Genomic DNA, 21,082 nt, shown 5'->3' with positions numbered 1-21,082 from the left:
TGCATGTTCAAAGTGCTTTACACGTGTTAACTAAATACTCTGTGTATTGTAAATTCCCTAGTGCAGGGCCTGCCTTTTCCTTGTGGGTTTGTAAAACACCTAGCACTGTGGGCACCTAGGTGCTTTGGTAATGCAAATAAGTAAGAGGAGGGGGAAGGCCCTCAGCCCCTCCAATAACCTTCCTATAGTTTTCTAATCGTTAAAACAAACTGTCAAACCTCATATCACAATATACAACGTAAATATTGTTAAATCAGAGCCTAAGAAGTTCTCAAGCAGCATTTTTCTTCCTTTGCCTCCCTGTATATTTTGATTATTATCTATGGAAATATTTTTGTTGGTTTGTATGTGTACAGTGAAATGAACATTTGCCGACATTTACCGATAAAAATCTAATCCTTCCAAACCTAGCTGTAGACTTACAGGTAGCCTCTTTTCAGAATAATACACTGGAGAGGATGAATTTATCACCTACTCCATCTTTCACAACGACTAGGTGGGGAGCGGTTTCTCAAAGTGCATAAGGAAGCTACTTATTCAATTTCTAAAAGTTGAGGCCTTTTCTTAGCCTCATTTTATACTAACCTATGACCAGGTTTGTCCTTGAAATTTGAGGATGAACTCAAAACATTAACCCTGACTCAATGCTATGGAAGCCAAAATGATCAATGCTTTTGGGGGGTTCAGATTTACACAATGGAGAGTTAATACCACTGTGCTGAGTTGCACAGCAATCTAACATGCTTGGACGCAGGTGAGGACAAATAGTGAAGTCCTGACTCCATTGTAGTCCATTGGGGAAGGATTTCATGCAGAGAGCCTCAGCTGGTGTAAATCACGACAGTGCCCTGGAAATCAAGGGAGTTGTGTTGATTTACACCGGCTGAGGATCTGGCCCAGATCTAGTGGCCTCAGTAACTGCCCCAGCAGCTAGGGTGGCTCTCCTTGGGTGAGGACAGCCCTGCAGTGCCTTGTTCCTCCTGCCGTTTAGAGTTCTCACCTGGGGTTGGGGTGTTGGACCATCAGTGGGCTCCCTTGGCTCCGCCTGACACTATAGGAAACAGAGTTTGATGGTACAAAACAAAGTTGTATTGAAGTTTTGCTTGAGCCACCCACCAAAGCCCTTCCATGCAGTGCTGTGTATCAACGAGGCTGCAGAAAACGATGGCAAAGGCAAAGAGTTCACTGTCACCCAGACACATACTTAACGGTAAGCAATAGCATGCTTAGAGTTGTATTGCCAGGCACCAAATTCATGATGAAAATCAGGTTAAACACCATTCCCTTGGAGCAGAAGGAGACTATTAATATTAATGAGGTTGCACAACAGCGCCTGCCTCCATTGTCATGGAGCAGCTCATTAGTGGATTCTAATTAGTGCTCTGACAATACACAGGAAGTGCCCCTGGGCTGAGGGAATCTGGAGACGTTCAGACTGTGTTGCTGGCTACAAAATTTGATGGGGAGCCAAATTTACTGAATTTGGATTCAGCCCTCGATGCCTCTTTTTGTCCGTGTTACAGAGATGGGTGGGCTTCCAGAAGAGTTGGGGGAGACATTCTCCTTAGCCATATGTGCTGAGCAAGACAACCAGATCCCTCCAGTCATGTTGTGGCAGGGGAGGTCCTGGAACACAGGCAAACTGAATTTATAGATTCACATCCTCAGCCGATGTAAATCAACACCGCTCCCTCATTGCAAAAAGAAATTGTGTCTTTTGCATTTTACACAACAGAAATACTACACAGAAACAACAAAGACATGGTGGGATTCAAATAACTGTACTGACCAACTACACACAATACACAAGATCTAGTTACACATTACACACAAAAACTAATGTTAAAAATACTATTTAGGTTGCAAAGTTGAACACGCAAAAGTCAGGAAATGCCAGAATTAATGTTGTCAGCGTCTGTATTAGCATATGACTATGTAATTAAAGACAATGCCATAGTGCTCAAGAAGAGCTAAATAAAGATTGTAAAACAACTTCAATTCTGACAGTTCTTAGCTTTTGAGTGCTTGCCTTTGAAAACTCAGTAATGTTCTTTTCATGTTGGGTTTGTGTGTGGAATTTCCCAGGTTTTTTAAAAAGCAAACGGCAAAACAGATATTCTGGACTGTTAGAGATAAGCATCCAGGTCTTTTCTCCTTCTTTTTCCCTACCTCTCTTGTCCTACCCCCCCATCTCCTCACCAGCAGGACTATACTCACTCTTTCTTTCACGCTGTCTAAAATACTATAAATATATGTAATATATAGAGCATTGTGTTCTCTATAATTCTGTATTTCTTCAGCAGCCGTGTGGTTACCTTTGCTATATGTAAACAGTGCAGGGCACTTTCGATACTGTCATTGCCTGGGTAACCATAACAACAGGAGTCAATAACCCAAGGCTAGAAGCGATCTCTGCAGGTTTCTATTTCACAGAGTGCTGCTCAGCATTCCTGTCCCCAGATCATATTGCATGTCACATTGCATGGCAGTCCCGCTCTCAGGGCCCCCCTTGTTTTGTCACAGCAACAGTGAAATAGATGTTTCACTGCAGGACACAGAAAACTGACAGCAGTTGGCTGGTTAATCTGATTTTGTGATTAACTGTTTTGAGCCGGGACTGGGGTTTGTGCCTGTTTTTTTTCACAGTGCCTGGCACACTGCGGTTCTGATCTCAACTGGGGCCTCTAGATCAATGTTTCTCAAACTTGTTCCGCCGCTTGTGTAGGGAAAACCCCAGGTGGGCCGGGCTGGTTTGTTTACCTGCCCCATCTGCAGGTCTGGCCGATCGCGGCTCCCGCTGGTTGCGGTTTGCTGCTCCAGGCCAATGGGAGCTGCTGGAAGTGGTGCAGGACGAGGGATTTACTGGCCATCACTTCCAGCAGCTCACTTTGGCCTGGAGCAGCGAACCGCGGCCAGTGGGGGCCGCAATTGGCCAGACCTGTGGACAGGATAGGTAAACAAACCAGCCCAACCCGCAAGGGCTTTTCCTACACAAGCGGCGACTCCAGTTTGAGAAATACTGCTCTTGATGCTACCACAGTGCAAATCCTAATCAATAAATAGCAATCATTACTTCTGCAGGCCAGAAATATGGTGCATCTGGGTATTAGTCATGGTAATCTTACCATTAGGGTTGCCAACTTTCTAATTGCACAAAACTGAACATCCTTGCCCTGCCCTGCCCCTTCCCCAAGGTCCCACACTGCCCCGCCCTTTCTCTGAGGCCCTCCTCCCTCTGTCGTTCACTCTCCCCCACCCTCACTCACGTTCACTGGGCTGGGGCAGGGCATTGAGGGCAGGAGCGGATGAGGGCTTCAGATGGAGGTGCGGGCTCTGAGGTGGGCTGGGGATGAAGGGTTTGAGGTGCAGGAGGGGGCTTTGGGCTGGGGCAAGGGGTTGGGATGGGAGGGAGTTTGGGTGCATAAGGGGTTCCAACCTGGGGTAGGCAGCTGGGGTGCAGGTGGAGGTATGGGGTCTGGGAGGGAGTTAGGGTGTGGGGAGGGGGTTCTGACCTGGGGCAGGGGATTCAGGGTGCGGGCTCTGACTGGGCAGTGCTTACCTCAAGCGGCTCCTGGTTGGCAGTGCAGCAGGACTAAGGCAGACTCCCTGCCTGCTCTGGCTCCACACAGTTCCTGGAAGCAGCCGGCATGTCCAGCCCTTCGGTGGAGGCATAGACAGTCAGATCTGCGTGGTGCATCTTGCCTGCACCCACCACCCCTGCTTCTCCCTTTGGCCACTGTTCCCAGACAATGGGAACTGCAGAGTCAGTGGCAGAGGCGGAGGCAGTGCACGGAGCCCCCCTGATTACCCCTGCTCCTAGGAGGCAGACATGCCGGCTGCTTCTGGGAGCAGAGTAGAGCCAGGGCAGGCATGGAGCCAGCCTTAGCCCTGGGATCCCGCCCACCGGACTTTTAACAGCCCAGGTAACAGTGCTGACCCAGAGTGGCCAGGGTTCCTTTTCGACTGGGCATTCCGGTCGAAAACCAGATGCCAGGCAACCCTACTTGCCATTTCTTTCCCAATGAGTGATGAAGTCAGGTTGTGCAAGATGGGCTTTTAAAAGGTTTTTATTCACTTGTAGAAAAGCTATGAAGTAGGAAACAAACCTATCCCATTATTTGGTCCAAAAATTCAATTGTAGGCAGAAGTATGTTGCCCAGGTGCACACTGCCTCCCCCTTGAAGAACTACTGGGGAGATACAACTGTAACAAATGCACGCAGGTAGCTGATTTCCAAGCTCACCATTTCCTGTGTTCCTTGAATGCAGGACAAGTGTCTCAGCATTAGTCACGGTCAGCCCGATTCTTGCCCGCTGACACCAGTGCAAATGAGGGGCAACTCCATTGAAGTCCATGTGATTTCTCCTGTGTGAAATAGGTATAGGTGAGATCAGGCTCAGGCTCCAGCCCAGGACATGCACACCCCAGATAGATAGATTATGCTTCAGGAGGTTCTGGGTGGGAAGAACTCTGGCCGAGTTCTCTCAGCTGGGCTGTTTGTGACTCTCCCTCTCCTTGTTGCCTTGTGTCACTTCATTTTACCCCCTTGGGCACAACTCAGGAGAAACACACGGGATGGATCCTCCCCTGGTATAAATCCTCACCTTTGAAGTTGATAAACCTATGTTGAGTACACCAGCTGCGAATGTGGCCCATGAGTCTCTATTTAAGTGTGCTAGAGGCTGTGAACAAATGCTGCCTTATCTTCCTTTGGGAGTTCAGCCTGGACAGAAGCTCAGAAAAATCTGATAGAGCTCTGCATTCATGAAATGTACCCAGATCTGCATAAACTCTCACTCTGTTTCCTGGCCCTGTTAATTACTTGCATCAGACACACGCACCCTGCACCCTCAAACAATTTCAGACAATGAAATTGTCACATGTTTATTTTAACCACCTGGAGATCTCAGGCTGGCTGCGGTATAAGTCTACAACAGGCCACCCTTAGGCATCTTGTTACTATTGCTCGTGACACACCTAGTAACACACTGTTGCTCTACACAACTCTCTGTGGTCAGTCTTCTTGGTGTTCAGAGTTGATCTGAAAATATGGTATGTAACATTTTATAAATGGCAGTTTTTCTAAATAACTTCTCTGTAGGAATAGAACAGCAGGTATCCCATCCCATTCAGGATGATTGTAAACACAGAGAGCAGAATTTTAGAATCCTGTAACAGATGTCCTGATTTTAATGGTTAAATTATTCTTACATTTTACAGTTTGTGGATATTAACCCCTAACAGAATTTCCAGCTCCCAAGGCTAATGAGAAAGATTCCTTGAAACTATATTGAGAGGTTTACAGATTTTTAAAATATCTTTTAAGCCTGGTTATCTAACTGCTCTAATATGTATGTCTGTATTTTAGGACACAAAATGACCAAACACTGTGTCATGGAATAACTTAGATTTAAATCAGAGCTAGGTAACACAAAAAAGTGTTTTTGGCCTGTGGATGGCACAAACAAAAATTTTTTGCAATATTTAAATACAGTCAATGCATCTGTTTAACGTGTGACATTTGAAAGCAGTCAGAACTGGCTGCTACCATGAAGAACTCTGTGTGTGTGTTGTTTATATGTGTGTGAGAGCGAGACAGAACATTTAAAGAGTTGTAACTCAAAAAGGATGAGTTTCTTTTTAAAGTTTCCACTTTGAAGAATTAAAAGCTGAAAAGTATCTTCAGCATAGTTACCATCTGTTGATTTTCCACATATCTAGTGATTGCTCCATCTTCAATATATCAGTAGCTGACATGTATTTCCCTGAAGAATTTAACAAAATCTACCGATAACATTTCTTCACAGAGAATCATTTTCTAATAGTCTGTTCTATTTATACGAGCTATTCTTTATATGGATATGTGCGTCGCTATGCATGTGTACGTGTGTATGTATACAGTGTAGCTATAGCCATGTGTTATTGGGATTCATACACTGTGGATGCATGCATATGTTTTAGGTGTGTATGCAGGCTTTAAGTACAGGTGTGCTGTACAGAGATGTTTGTATGATCATTAGATATGTATTTGTAAAATGTAGGTATGTGTATGCGTAAAGTTGTGAGTACTAAGGCTCCTATATTAAAAAGTGCTTTTCTGAAATTGGCTCCTCAATACACATTTAGGCACCTAAATAAGTTATCTGATTTTCAAAGGGTTGAGCACAGCAGTTTGCACTGACTTTGTATAGGCATACATGTATATGCAAAAACCATGGGTATGTAAAAGCAGCAAAGAGTCCTGTGGCACCTTATAGACTAACAGACGTATTGGAGCATGAGCTTTCGTGAGTGAGTTCTATACAGAGTTGGTAAAAATGTATTTTAATTACCACAAAAAATTGAAGAAAATTTTCCTCAAAATAATTTGGTTTTGCATTTAAAAAAAAAAAAGAACCATTGAAGGAGATAGTTGGGATTTTTTTGGAACAAAAATCCAAAATATTCCAACAAAACCAGAAATTTTCTTGCAAAAATTCAGAAAGCCATTTTTTTGTTCTGAAAAATGTTTTGACAAAATTTTGTGGCCAGCCCTAGGATCACAGAGATTTGAAAGTATGCAGATGAAAGGTAGCATTGTGTATGCACACAATAGATGTGCATGCTCAGTACGGATCTGTGTGTGTGAAGAATGATAAACATACCTACCAGCCTTTTTTCCTTATTTTCCAGCCTTTCTTCCAAAATACATACTACCCATTGCATTGGCCTGTCTTCAGAACTAAGTGGCTGGGTATGCCAGGGCACACCACTTCCATGAGCTACCCTACTAGTGGGATTGTCTTTGGGAACATGCTGGCCAACTCAGGTGGAATTCCTGCCTTCAAATTCCAGTCCCGTCGAGACAGCGTTGACTGGAGGCGGTTCAGTGCCATAGATGTGGAGCGGGTGGCTCGGGAGCTAGACGTGACCACGCTCCAAGAGAACATTGCCAGCGTCACCTTCTGTAACCTGGACTCGGAGAAGTGCCCGCACTGCCAGCAGCCCATAGACCCGGTTCTCTTAAAGGTCCTTAAGATGGCACAGCTGACCATCGAGTACCTGCTGCACTCGCAGGAATACCTGACTGCCAGCATGGCTCTGCAGGAGGAGCAGCTGCAGGCTACCCTGGAAGAGCTGAAGCGCACCAAGCAGGAGCTGGACAAGCAGGCAGAGGAGCTGAAGGGAGTGAAGGAGGAGAGCCGGAAGCGGAAGAAGATGATTGCCACCCAACAGCTCCTCTTGCAGGCTGGGACCAATAACTACCATAAGGTGAGCTCTGGGGCAGAGAACAAAAATAACCTTCCAGCCTTGATTGTCCTGGAAGTGTGAGAGGAAGGAGCCTTTTCACCACTGACTTCAGCGGCACTGGCGATTCAGTCCCCAGCAGCACTAGGTAAGCGTGACCTAGACCAGGTGCTAGACAGAACAATTTCCTGTTCAGCCCTGATCCAGCCAAGCTGAACTGGAACCTTGTGAAGAGTTCCATTGACTACTGCCCTTCCTCCAGGTAAGTATGTGCTTAAGTGCTTGGCAGGATCATGGCCCTGGTGGCTCGGGCACTCACCCAGGATGTGGGAGACCCTGATCAAGTCCCCCCTCTTCCTGCTGAGGAGAAAAGATTTGATCAGAGATCTCCCACGTCTCAGGTGAGCTCCTAGAACCACTGGGCTAGGGACGTTCTGAGGTGGGTCTCCCTCAGTCTCTCTTGTTGAAACCTCTTTCATTAAATGTCAGTTGGGCCAGAGCCAGTGAGAATGACTCTCTAGCCCAGCAGTTGGAGTAGTCCCCTGAGAGGTGACAGATGCCTGGTCAAACCCCTTCTCCCCCTTCCAGGTAGCTGAGATGGGGTCTCCCACATCTGGGGTGAGGGCTCTAACTACTGGGCTAAAAAATTTAAGGGAGGAGATCCTCCTCCTTTTCCCCTCCCCCCAGGCTGTTTTGTGTGGAGTGAGAGAGGTACCTAAGATGCCCAGCTCCTGGCGAGGGGCCTCCCTGCAGCCCAGACTTAGGTGCCTAACTCTGGGAGGGAGCATGGCTTAGGGCACACCCCTCTCCTCAGCATCTCCCATTGGCTATCTTAGACTACTCCCTGCCTAGTGTGCTGGCTTTATGGATCCCATTCTTAGGTGCCTCTCTCTCCCCATTTGTTGTATAAGGAGACTAGGTGCCTCGCTCAGGCTCTGTGGATCCCAGGGTGTTCCTGTGATTTGCTAGGCACCTAAAAGTTAGGGGTTGCAATGCCGAAGGCCCTTTGTGGATCCAAGCTGAGGTGCTCAGATTCTACGGTCCTGGGGGTCATATAAATACCTATGATAAATATATGACAGGAAATGCTAGGATCAGTCTTTCTTTGGTAATCAGTAGCACACTTCTTTCCTCCAGTCACATTGTACCTACCCACTTATCCATTATTATTAAAAACAAGTGATTGACAATAAATCACCACATCGGTCAGCTAATTTTCTTACTGCTGTGCAATGCGTGTCCTACAAACCATTGGATTTATATTCATCTATTCCAAACTGTCTCTAAGCTGCAGCTCTTCCATCTTTATTAATGACTCCTGCTTCACTTCCATCTTTTTCCAGTTGAAGACCAATTTTTTTTTAAATTGCAGTACTTAAGCCATTTTTGAATCATTAATTCATCCTCCTCCTCGTTTGTTAATGAGCCTACTCTCTCCCTAGTACTTCTTTCCTCCTGAATATCTTTATAAAAGCCCTTCTTTTTGTCCTTCATCACCCTGTGGCTGATATTGACTTGTTTTGGTCATCTGTGGCCAAAAGTTTTCCCTGCAAGCCTGAGCGGTCTCTGAATCTTCTTCTTGGATTGTCTCTTCTTCTCCAACCCTATGAGAGGTTCTCTTTTGGCCTCAGAGTAAAGATGCTCCTGATAATCGTGCTGTGATAAGGTTCTGACTCAGTTATCCTGGTATGTTGGGAACTTTGCTTTCAACTAACAGAATGAAGTCTTTTTTGTTTGGGGTGGGATGGTAGGATGGGCTGGGATAACCTGACCCCTTTCACTCACTCACTCTTTCTAATGCCCAGTGTCAGCTGTGTGACAAGGCCTTCATGAACTACTCCTACCTCCAAGCCCACATTCAGCGCAGACATACTGAGGCCAGTGAAGCTGGTGAGTATGGGGCTGAGCTTTTCTCCTTTGGCTTCTTTTTGTAAGGGTTTTAGGCCTCCTAGCTGCAGGGGATGACAAGTCTTGGAGAGGAGCAACATGGGCATGCAGCACACTTTATTGTTTTTAAGACTGGCTTTCTCTGATATACTTTTGTTCTAAGTATATCATACTTTCCTTTAAGGAAGCTGCTGGGTCACTAATTTCCACTATCATTGCCCTGATGGGAGCAGCACTGCAGATCTGACTCCAAGTCCAAGCTGCTAAGGTGATTGCAGTGTATTGCCACCCAGCATCCAGTCTGAGAGTGGGCAAAACGTATCTTCTCACCCCTCAAAAGAGGTGACAGACCCAGGGCTGGGACCCAGAATGGGTGTTGTCAGAGAGACCAGGGGCTGTGTGAGGTACAGTTAGCCCAATAGCTATGATACTCAGCATCTCTGAAAATCAAGCTGTATATTTAGGTTCATAGAAATGGATCTGCATGACTAACATTAGATGCCCATCTGCACTGCTGAAGATCCCAAATCAGTAATGAAGCATTTGCATCTAAAATGAGAAACAACACATTTGAAAACATATAGATGTCTCCTTTATTCAAAAAAAAAAAAGAAAAAAGAAAGAAAGAAAGGAGAGACAGGGTGACTAGAGCAATGGACTGGAACTCAGGAGATCTAGGTTCTAATCCTGGTGCTGCCACTGGCCTGCTGGGTGACACTAGGCAAGTCACTGCTCCTTATGTGCCTCAGTTTCCCCATCTGTAAAATAGAGATGATGTTATTGCTCTCCTTTGTAAAGCACTTTGCTATCTGTAGATCTACTTAGTCACTTATCAAGACCAGAATTCCAGTGCTTCAACTTGGCAGAGAAGAGAAGTCAGAACTGGAGCCACACAGACTCTATATTCACCTGTTGCACTACCCACAAACAAGTTGCCCGAAGGAAAGAAATCACAACACTGGGTACAAAGAATTCAAGCTGAGCTCAACTCAGGGACGGCTCTTCAGCTGCTGTGATATACATTCTTTCCAGCAGAGGGTAGCGGTGTTATATATATATATATATCTTACACATGTGTCTGATCCTTACGCCATTTTCCCAAGTATGTTATTTTAAAATTGCAGCAGCTGTTCAAAAAAACTTGCAGTGAAAAGCAAAAAATGGCATGGCATTTTTAATTTTGTTACAAATTTGGACATGTCCCACATTTTGCAAATGTTTTTGTTCAGTGAAAATTGAGCTCCTTTTCTGGGACAAATTACTCAAGAGTTGATCCTGAAGCTTTAAAGTCAACAAGAGTTTTTCCACTGGCTTTAATGAAAGCAGGATCAAATCCTAAAGACCCCAAATAAGTCACAGCAGAAGCCTCTGGCAATTCAGGCCATCACTCATGGTTCCACGGTTTGAATGGCCTTCACAGAGAGACAGAAGAAGAAGCAGGTGGAGCAAATGGAAGATGAGATTCAAGAACTAAGAATGAAGCTGAAAGAGACCCACACCCAGCTAGAAATTGAGAGAGAGGCTGAGACTCAGCGCAGAGTTCAGGTATGAAAAAAAAAGTGTATTTCCAAGGATTGTGGGGGGAGCAATGGGGAAGAGAGAGAGGAAGGAGGGACATTTATTTTACTTAGGGTCAACAGACAGCAAGTGTGAAAAATCAGGACAGGAGGTGGGGGGTAATAGGAGTCTATATAAGAAAAAGCCCCAAATATTGGGACTGTCCCTTTAAAATCAGGACATCTGGTCACCTTAATTTTACTTTGACCTGAAACAAAATGAAAAACTCAGTGAACATTTTCCAATATCAAGGAAAAGTCTAATTTCCTTTGAAAATTTTCACAGAAAATCTGCAATAAAAGGCAAAACTGCTCAACAGTAACAAAATTTTTGATATGTCCTAAAAGTAACATTCCTTTAAAAATAAACAAACTTTCATATAAATGTAGGCCTAGTCTACACTAGAAAAGGTTTTCTGGTGTCACGATACAGGTATATACAGTCAGTGCTATACCAGCAAACCCTCCTAATGGAGATGCAGCTATTACTACCAAAGAGTGTTTTTGCTAGTATTGCTTATACTAGTCCCCCAGACTGAATAAGCCATGGCCTTTTTGCCAGTGTAACTACAGCTACACTAGGGATTCTGCCACTATCAAAATGTCATTAAGTCGTAGCCCTGACTGACATTATTATACCAGCAACTGTTTCCACCATAGACCTGACTTTAGCCTAAGGCTGTCTCCACACATTTTTTGCAGTGGTGTAACTAAGGATATGTCTACACTGCAGTCACAGGGTGTGGCTGCAGCTGGTTGTAGACATATGTGAGCTAGTTCTCATCTAGCTAGCTAGGGTACCAGAGCAGTGATGCTGTGGCAGCCTGGGCTGTACTAGCCAACTTGGAATTCTCGGTAATTCACACTGTTGTCATAAACAAACCAGGGAAAGCAACCTAGATGGAGTGGTTGGAAAACCATTCCCAAAGAGTAGTTATCAGTCATTCAAAGTCAATCTGGAAGGGCATAACGAGTGGGGTCCTGCAGTGATCAGTTCTGGGTCCTGTTCTGTTCGATATCTTCATCAATGATTTGGATAATGGCACAGAGATTACACTTGTAAAGTTTGTGGATGATACCAGGCTGGGAGGGGTCACAAGTGCTTTGGAGCATAGGATTAAAATTCAATATAATCAGGACGAACTGGAGAAATGGTCTGAAGTAAACAAGATTAAATTCAATAAAGACAAATTCAAAGTACTCCACTTAGGACCGAACAATCAGTTGCACATATACAAAAGAAAATGACTCCCTAGGAAGGAGTACTGCAGAAAGGGATCTGGAGGTCACAGTGGATCACAAGTTAAATATGAGTCAACAGTATAATACTGTTGCAAAAAAACACAAACATCATTCTGGGATGTATTAGCAGGAGAGTTGTAAGCAAGATATGAGAAGTAATTCTTCCACTCTACTCCGTGCTGATTAGGCCTCAGCTGAAGTATAGTGTCCAGTTCTGGATGCCACATTTCAGGAAAGATGTGGACAAATAGGAGGAAGTCCAGAGAAGAGCAACAAAAATGATTAAAGGTCTAGAAAACATTACCTATGAGAAAAGATTGAAAAAAATGGGTTTGTTTAGTCTGGAGAACACTGATAGGGGACATGATAACAGTTTTCAAGTACATAAAAGGTTGTTACAAAGAGGAGGGAGAAAAATTGTTCTTAAATACTGAGGACAGGACAAAAAGCAACGGGGTTAAATTGCAGCAAGGGTGGTTTAGGTTGGACATGAGGAAAAACTTCCTAACTGGTGGTTAAGAACTGTAATAAATTGCTTAGGGAGGTTGTGGAATCTTTGTCATTTGAGATTTTTAAGAGTGGGTTAGACAAACACCTGTCAGGGATGGTCTAGATAATATTTAGTCCTGCCCTGTGTGCAGGGGAGTGGTTTAGATGACCTCTCGAGGTCCCTTCCAGTCTTTCACTTCTTTGATTCTATAATTACATACTCTTGTCAATTGGGGGTGTGAGTTTATTCTGAAATGGTTATTCTGGTAGAAGTGCTAGTGTGGTTGCAGTTACACTGGTATAGCTATGTCTGATACCAGGATACCTTATAGGAATAAGCACCTCTATACCAATTTAACCGCGTTCACACTTGAATGGGGAGGTATCACTTTAGTTATACCAGTATTGTCAAATCAATACAAAATTTGAGTGCAGGTATGATCTAAGCTCAGAGAAGCTGACAGATCCATGAAGTGAGATTGTCAGAGCTTATTTCACTGAGAGCTGGGGTTGGGCGGAGTAGTGGGGCGGGGGATCTGAATCATTTGACAGGCTCTGTTTTCCTCTCAGCTCCAGCTTGGAGTTTATATTTTCTTGGCAGGAAGCAGAGAAAGTTCACCAGAGGGAAGAGGAGGGAAGAAGGGAATTTGAGAGATGGAAAGAGGAGGAGAGAATAAAGTTTCAGGAGGAAATGGACGGCCTGCGACAGTTGTTCTTGACAGAATTCAAGGACATTGCCAGCAAGAACTCTGCTTTGGAAGGGGTGAGTGAAATGTGAGGGCTAATGTTCTTCTGTTGAAACAGATACTCAGCTTTCCCCCTGGCATGTGTGTTGGCTTCTATAAGTCCCATTGCTTTTTCTCTCTAATGTCGTCAGATCAGAGCAAAATATCAAAGGTTGTCAAGGATGTTTTTCATCCATAGGCTGATCAGTATAGCTCCCCTTTATACCAATGGGGAAGGTGAAGGAGTGTCACACAAGGAAATGTCAGTGAAACTAGCAAACAAAAAAACTGGCTTAAAATAGTGCTGGAAACCCAAACGAGTGACAGCAAGAAATGAGACTGCAAGGGGCGCTGAACATGCTCAGTGGAGTCAGTGGGATTTCAGAGCTCGGTGACCTGTATATTCCAGCCCTGAAATGCCCTGGCATTTTAATTTGCAATTTAATTTTTAATCAGTTTGACAACACGGATGAGTCTCTCTCGGAATGGGGACCAATATTGACCTGTTCAAGGAAACTCCCTACCATGCCCTGCCATGTCATGTACAACATCAACCCAGGATTGCTTGTATCTAGTTCAGTTGCATTGCTTTTTTTATGGTAAGTCTCACCTAAAGGAAAACAATATTCTAAGGTCAAGCACTCCCATCTGACAGGCAATGCAGCAGTTTGATAAGTAAGTCGCAGGTGTCAGGGCTTGAGTCACTACCCATCAGGTACCATTGCTAACTGGTATCTGACACAGGTAGAAATATTTCCTTCCATCCTCTCCAGAAACTGCAGGAGCTGCAGGCCAAAAACCTGGTGGCGTCCAATCTGGGGGTCCTGCGGGATGATGACTCTGATGACAAGCGGCAGTGGGCACTGACTCAGAGAGAGCTCCAGGGCATGAGGGAGAAGACTGAATTACAGGTGAGGATGTGCCTCCAGCTGCAGCAGCCCATTTGGTTCTGATCAGTTACCCATCAGCCAGCTCTGGGGAATGTCTCATACGACTGCACAATATAGCGCAGGGCAAGGGACAGCCAGTAATGCCCCTTGCATGGAATTTCATGGCACACTAGGGCTCACATTCAGGATAGCACTGAGCACATGCTTAATTTTTAGCGTGTCTTAATCCCAAGTGCTTTCCTGAATCATGGCCTGCATGTGTTTTCCAGTCTTCACAGCTCTGCAGAAGGGTTATAAGCCCTCATGCTCCAGTGCATAACTGACTTCTAATTCATGGGGGAGAGAAGCTTTCCTTGGTGGCAGGCAGCTTAAGCCATAACCACCCCTTGCAGAGGTTCCTGCACCATCCACTGAAACAACCTGGTGACAGGCTATTGGAGTAGATAGAGCTGTGGTCTGATCCGATCTGGCAATTCCTATGTGCCGATGAGGTGAAATTTTAAGACATAGCTCTTGCTCTCTACCCACGCAGAGGTGAAAGTAAGCCGGTACGGTTCAGTACGGTGTACCGGCAAGAGCCAATACGCCATGCCAGACTAATTGGCTTCTCCGGTGGTGATTTAAAGGGCCCAGGGCTCCAGCCTCTGTGGGGAGCCCCGGGCCTTTTAAATTGCTGCTGGAGCCCTGGGGCAGCGCATCAGGGCTAGGGCGGTGATTTAAAGGGCCTGGGGCTCTGGCCGCTGTGGAGAGCCCTGGGCCCTTTAAAGCACTGCCCAAGCCCCGCTGCTGGAGCTCCGCAGTGGCTGGAGCCCCGGGCCCTTTTGAGAACTGCCACAGCCCTGTTGCCATTACCCACGGTGATTTAAAGGGCCCGGAGCTCTGCGGCGGCCGGAGACCTGGCCCTTTAATTCACCTCTGAACCCTGGGGCTCCCAGATGCCTCTGCAGCTGGTAGCTCCGGGGTGATTTAAAGTCCTGGGGCTCCCAGCCACAGCCAGACCCCCAGGGCCTTTAAATCTTGAAAGGCCCTGCCTCTTCTGGTTGAGGCCACACCTCTTCTGATTGAGGCCATGCCCCCACTGAGGACTCCAACATACCGGTAAGTCCTTTAAGTTACTTTCACCCAGGGATGGCTCCAGGCCCCAGCATGCCAAGCGCATGCTTGGGGTGGCAAGCTGTGGGGGGTGCTCTGCCGGCGCCACGAGGGCAGCAGGCAGGTTGCATTCGACGGCTTGCCTGCGGAGGGTCTGCTGGTCCCGCAGCTTCGGAGGACCTCTTGCAGGCATGCCTGCGGAGGGTCCGCTGGTCCCGCGGCTTCGCAGGACCTCCCGCAGGCACACCTGCGGGAGGTCCGCCGAAGCCATGGGACCAGCAGACCCTCTTCAGGCAAATGCCAGAGGCAACCTGCCTGCCATGCTTGGGGCGGCAAAATCCCTAGAGCCGCCCCTGCTTTCACCCCTGTACCCGCGGTACATGCACAGTGGAATGGTCCATTCTTCCTGCAGATATTATTCCATTGGACAAAGGCTCCATCTGTTCAAAGTGAGGATTTGGAATATCTGACCAAGCAAGCTCACTGATTAAATTGCCCCATTGCTCTCTTCTCTGCTCGATGTTTGCGTGCTGTGCCAAGGTTAAGTTTGGCGGAAGACAGTCTGAGCAGACAATCCCTAGAGGCAAAAGACAGAGGCATGCATTGTATGGTTGACCATGCTTTTAATTTTAGACACAGTCATGGGCCAGCTGAAATATAGAACCTCCAGTCTCCTGTCCCCTCTGCTAAGTTATGGGGCTGTTCACCATCCTTCCAGTTAGTGAAGCTGTAAATAGAGCTGGCTGCCAGTGGCTCCCAGCAGCCATTACAATATATTTGACTACAACTGTTTGACTACACGCATGGCTCATTCTTTAAAACATTCAAGAGACCAAATAACCAAATTTATTGTCTAAAAACAAAGCAGTAGAATATGAAAAAGAGAAATACATGCCATTCTTCCAAGGAGCAAATTCTCGTAGTGGATTCACGTTACACAGAAGATGTGCTTCCCCAATGGCTCCTTAAACTAGCCGTCTCTTATAGCTGTTCACATGTTACAAAGCAGTATTCACATCACTTAAAGTTTAACTAGCCAGCATTGTCTTTGCTGCCTCCCTGTACTTTTCCACCTGTCGTTTGACTATTACATTCCAGACATTAAGGGGCATGAAGATATTCCGTATTACGATGCATTCATACATCTTACATTATTGTCTTGTACCTTTGTTTCATAACACTCATCCAGCTAACTTTTGACAGTTCTTAAATTTCCTTAAGCCAAGTACTGAACTGTATTTGTTCCAGGGCATCATGGGATATCTGGCTTAGCATAAGTGAGCAAGAATAAGCATAGTAAAATTTAACAATCTATACCCTGCACATAATACTATTAATGTGGTGCATTGGTGAGTGTGTAAAATAACCTATATGCATTGGCTAAAAAATAATGGGGGATTACAAGAGTACAAGAATACTGGCGACAGCCCCTCTTACTCAGCCATGGTCTCTATGCCAGAGTGTGGTTGGAGGAAGAGCCCTATCCCAGGTTTAAGGCTGCCCTGAAACAGTCATATGAGGTCCAAAGGTCAAGCCAGAGAAAGCTAGGTAGCTTGGAGAATGGAAACATTGGGAAGTGCTCCGTACGAGCCTTAACCTCTGAAACTTTGGATAACAGTAATGGTGAATAATGGCACACTCGTGGCAAACTGAATAAGAAGAAAAACCAAAGTATTTTTGATTTGCCAGAAAACAGAATGGAAGAAGAAGCTGAAGGAGCTTCAGAAGGAGCACCAGATGGAAAAGGAAGAGGTAAGTACCACACGGAAGCTAAAAGCGATGACTCAGAGTTCTCCCATGGGTTGCACGTCAGTCATAAGCTCCTGAGGCCCGCAGTAAGATCCTGCTTGTGCTACCCAGACTCACATCTCACAGACGCATTTGCAGAAGGTTCTTTCTGCCTCAGTTTAACACATCAGCAATATTAGACCACATCAGCTGCACAGAGCTCCCTCGGCAGAATTCGATCCATCCACTGGAAACAAAGAAGACAGCCCTGCAGTGTAGCGCAAAGGCTCAATAGTAACTATTTTTTATTTTTATTTTTTTTTTTGCCATAGGATGTTGTGAAGGCCAAAAGTATAAGTGGGCTCAACAAAGAATTAGATGAGTTCATGAAGTGGATAGGTCCATCAATGGCTGTTAGCCAAAGCGGATCGTATGCTCCATATGTCCCTAAAAGCTCTAGTTCCCAGAAGCTGGGATTGGGTGATGGAATGGATCACTCACAATTGCCCTATTCTGTTCACTCCTTCTGAATCGTCAGGCACTGGCCAGTCAGAAGACACGATACTGGTCTAGATGGATCATTGGTCAGACCCAGTATGGCCGTTCTTATGTTCTTTTTCAATAGTAGCTTTCTTACAAAATAGCTTAAGGGGAAAGGCCTTATTTGCGCACAGACTGGCTAACCTAGTAAGGAGTGCTTTAAACTAGGTTCGACGGGGACAGGTGAGCAAACCCCACAGGTAAGTGGGGAACAAGACCTGGGAGATGGGTTGGAAACAGGAGGGAGCACGGGCTATAATGGCAGAGAGGAAGGAGGGTCAGGGCAAAGCTGGGAGGCAAGATCAAACCAGTATCTTAGATGCCTATATACAAATGCAAGAAGTATGGGTAATAAGCAGGAAGAACTGGAAGTGCTAATAAATAAATACAACTATGACATTGTTGGCATTACTGAAACTTGGTGGGATAATACACACGACTGGAATGTTGGTGTGGATGGGTATAGTTTGCTCAGGAAGGATAGACAGGGGAAAAAGGGAGGAGGTGTTGCCTTATATATTAAAAATGTACACACTTGGACTGAGGTGGAGATGGACATAGGAGACGGAAGTGTTGAGAGTCTCTGGGTTAGGCTAAAAGTGGTAAAAAACACGGGTGATGTCGTGCTGGGAGTCTACTACAGGCCACCTAATCAGGTGGAAGAGGTGGATGAGGCTTTTTTCAAACAACTAACAAAATCATCCAAAGCCCAAGATTTGGTGGTGATGGGGGACTTCAACTATCCAGATATATGTTGGGAAAATAACACCGCGGGGCACAGACTATCCAATAAGTTCCTGGACTGCATTGCAGACAACTTTTTATTTCAGAAAGTTGAAAAAGCTACTAGGGGGGAAGCTGTTCTAGACTTGATTTTAACAGATAGGGAGGAACTTGTTGAGAATTTGAAAGTAGAAGGAAGCTTGGGTAAAAGTGATCATGAAATCATAGAATTTGCAATTCTAAGGAAGGGTAGAAGGGAGTACAGCAGAATAGAGACAATGGATTTCAGGAAGGCGGATTTTGGTATGCTCAGAGAGCTGATAGGTAAGGTCCCATGGGAATCAAGACTGAGGGGAAAAACAACTGAGGAGAGTTGGCAGTTTTTCAAAGGGACACTATTAAGGTCCCAAAAGCAAGCTATTCCGATGGTTAGGAAAGATAAAAAATGTGGCAAAAGACCACCTTGGCTTAACCACGAGATCTTGCATGACCTACAAAATAAAAAGGCATCATATAAAAAATGGAAACTAGGTCAGATTACAAAGGATGAATATAGGCAAATAACACAGGAATGCAGAGGCAAGATTAGAAAGGCAAAGGCACAAAATGAACTCAAACTAGCTATGGGAATAAAGGGAAACAAGAAGACTTTTTATCAATACATTAGAAGCAAGAGGAAGACCAAGGACAGGGTAGGCCCACTGCTCAGTAAGGAGGGGGAAACAGTAACGGGAGACTTGGAAATGGCAGAGATGCTTAATGACTTCTTTGTTTCGGTCTTCACTGAGAAGTCTGAAGGAATGTCTAATATAGTGAATGCTTACGGGAAGAGGGTAGGTTTAGAAGATAAAATAAAAAAAGAGCAAGTAAAAAATCACTTAGAAAAGTTAGATGCCTGCAAGTCACCAGGGCCTCAGGAAATGCATCCTAGAATACTCAAGGAGTTAATAGAAGAGGTATCTGAGCCTCTAGCTATTATCTTTGGGAAATCATGGGAGACGGGGGAGATTCCAGAAGACTGGAAAAGGGCAATATAGTGCCCATCTATAAAAAGGGAAATAAAAACAACCCAGGAAACTACAGACCAGTTAGTTTAACTTCTGTGCCAGGGAAAATAATGGAGCAGGTAATTAAAGAAATCATCTGCAAACACTTGGAAAGTGGTAAGGTGATAGGGAATAGCCAGCATGGATTTGTAAAGAACAAATCGTGTCAAACTAATCTGATAGCATTCTTTGATAGGATAACGAGCCTTGTGGATAAGGGACAAGCGGTGGATGTGATATACCTAGACTTTAATAAGGCATTTGATACAGTCTCGCATGATATTCTTATAGATAAACTAGGAAAGTACAATTTAGATGGGGCTACTATAAGGTGGGTGCATAACTGGCTGGATAACCGTACTCAGAGAGTAGTTGTTAATGGCTCCCAATCCTGCTGGAAAGGTATAACAAGTGGGGTTCCATAGGGGTCTGTTTTGGGACCTGTTCTGTTCAATATCTTCATCAACGATTTAGATGTTGGCATAGAAAGTACGCTTATTAAGTTTGCGGACGATACCAAACTGGGAGGGATTGCAACTACTTTGGAGGACAGGGTCAAAATTCAAAATGATCTGGACAAATTGGAGAAATGGTCTGAGGTAAACGGGATGAAGTTCAATAAAGATAAATGCGAAGTGCTCCACTTAGGAAGGAACAATCAGTTTCACACATACAGAATGGGAAGAGACTGTCTAGGAAGGAGTATGGCAGAAAGAGATCTAGGGGTCATAGTAGACCACAAGCTTAATATGAGTCAACAGTGTGATACTGTTGCAAAAAAAGCAAACGTGATTCCGGGATGCATTAACAGGTGTGTTGTAAACAAGACACGAAAGAAAGATGTGGAGAAATTGGAGAGGGTCCAGAGAAGAGCAACAAGAATGATTAAAGGTCTTGAGAACATGACCTATGAAGGAAGGCTGAAGGAATTGGGTTTGTTTAGTTTGGAAAAGAGAAGACTGAGAGGGGACCTGACAGCAGTTTTCAGGTATCTAAAAGGGTGTCATCAGGAGGAGGGAGAAAACTTGTTCACCTTAGCCTCCAATGATAGAACAAGAAGCAGTGGGCTTAAACTGCAGCAAGGGAGATTTAGGTTGGACATTAGGAAAAGGTTCCTAACTGTCAGGGTAGTTAAACACTGGAATAGATTGCCTAGGGAAGTTGTGGAATCTCCATCTCTGGAGATATTTAAGAGTAGGTTAGATAAATGTCTATTAGGGATGGTCTAGACAATATTTGGTCCTGCCATGAGGGCAGGGGACTGGACTCGATGACCTCTCGAGGTCCCTTCCAGTCCTGGAGTCTATGAGTCTATGAGCTCAAGGGGTTTTACAATGAGGGGTTTCAGTAGGGTTGCCAACAGCCCCTTATTACAAGCAGCTTCCCTTATTTTTTCATCTCTGTGCCACAAGATTGGGAATTACTGAGTGCTGCAGAAAGCTGCAAGAAATAGCCCTGGTGCAGGTAGGTGAGTACTTAATAAATAAAATAATAATGATAATAATATCAGGAGGAGGATGGTGGGCAGGGGTACTTAGAAAACCATCTCTTATTTTTGAAATACAATGTTGGCAGCCCTACAATATAGAAGAAACACTTTACAGAGCTGGTCATGGACTGATTAGGGTAAACAAAAATGTATCTTGAAATATAAGGGCCCAATGTGACTCCAGTTAAAGTCAATGGGAAGATTCCCACGGTACCGTCAGTTGTCGCAGTGGCTTTGTGATGCAGCCATGCATGCTTCCAGAAGTGGAAAGTGACCATCTGCTAACATTACACAGAGGACACTGAGCACCATCAGACAGCAGCAGCTGTGGATCACTTGCTACTAGAGCTGGTTGGAAGATAGAATTTCCACCTGGTGGGAAATTCTGACCCTTTTGAAATGTCTTGTGAAATGAAAATTTTTGACCATTGAAATGTTTCATTTCAAT

The 21,082-nt window shown here is 45.0% G+C and overlaps 1 protein-coding gene across 4 annotated transcripts in view; it reads left to right on the top strand.

Annotated features, from left to right (window-relative positions):
• The window catches only part of DZIP1L (DAZ interacting zinc finger protein 1 like), a 41,556-nt gene that overhangs the window by 1,765 nt on the left and 18,709 nt on the right, over nucleotides 1-21,082 (top strand). For 3 of the 4 annotated variants that reach the window (XR_004002081.1, XM_030576195.1, XM_030576194.1), the window contains exons 1-7: nucleotides 4,966-5,052; nucleotides 6,673-7,251; nucleotides 9,033-9,117; nucleotides 10,535-10,659; nucleotides 13,003-13,164; nucleotides 13,900-14,037; nucleotides 16,798-16,860. Coding sequence is in view for 3 of the 4 variants with exons in the window: in XM_030576195.1 (XP_030432055.1) it covers nucleotides 5,050-5,052; nucleotides 6,673-7,251; nucleotides 9,033-9,117; nucleotides 10,535-10,659; nucleotides 13,003-13,164; nucleotides 13,900-14,037; nucleotides 16,798-16,860 (1,155 nt within the window). In the remaining variant the exon portion in view is untranslated. Of the gene's footprint in view, nucleotides 1-4,965; nucleotides 5,053-6,672; nucleotides 7,252-9,032; nucleotides 9,118-10,534; nucleotides 10,660-13,002; nucleotides 13,165-13,899; nucleotides 14,038-16,797; nucleotides 16,861-21,082 lie in introns of those variants that run through there. The other variant, XM_030576196.1, reaches the window with a different exon arrangement.

This window comes from Gopherus evgoodei, chromosome 9 (assembly GCF_007399415.2).
Source record: "Gopherus evgoodei ecotype Sinaloan lineage chromosome 9, rGopEvg1_v1.p, whole genome shotgun sequence".
In the NCBI taxonomy this organism is placed as follows: Eukaryota; Metazoa; Chordata; order Testudines; family Testudinidae; genus Gopherus; species Gopherus evgoodei.
The sequence above is the reverse complement of the archived record's forward strand: the minus strand, read 5'-3'. Positions and strand labels throughout refer to the sequence as shown.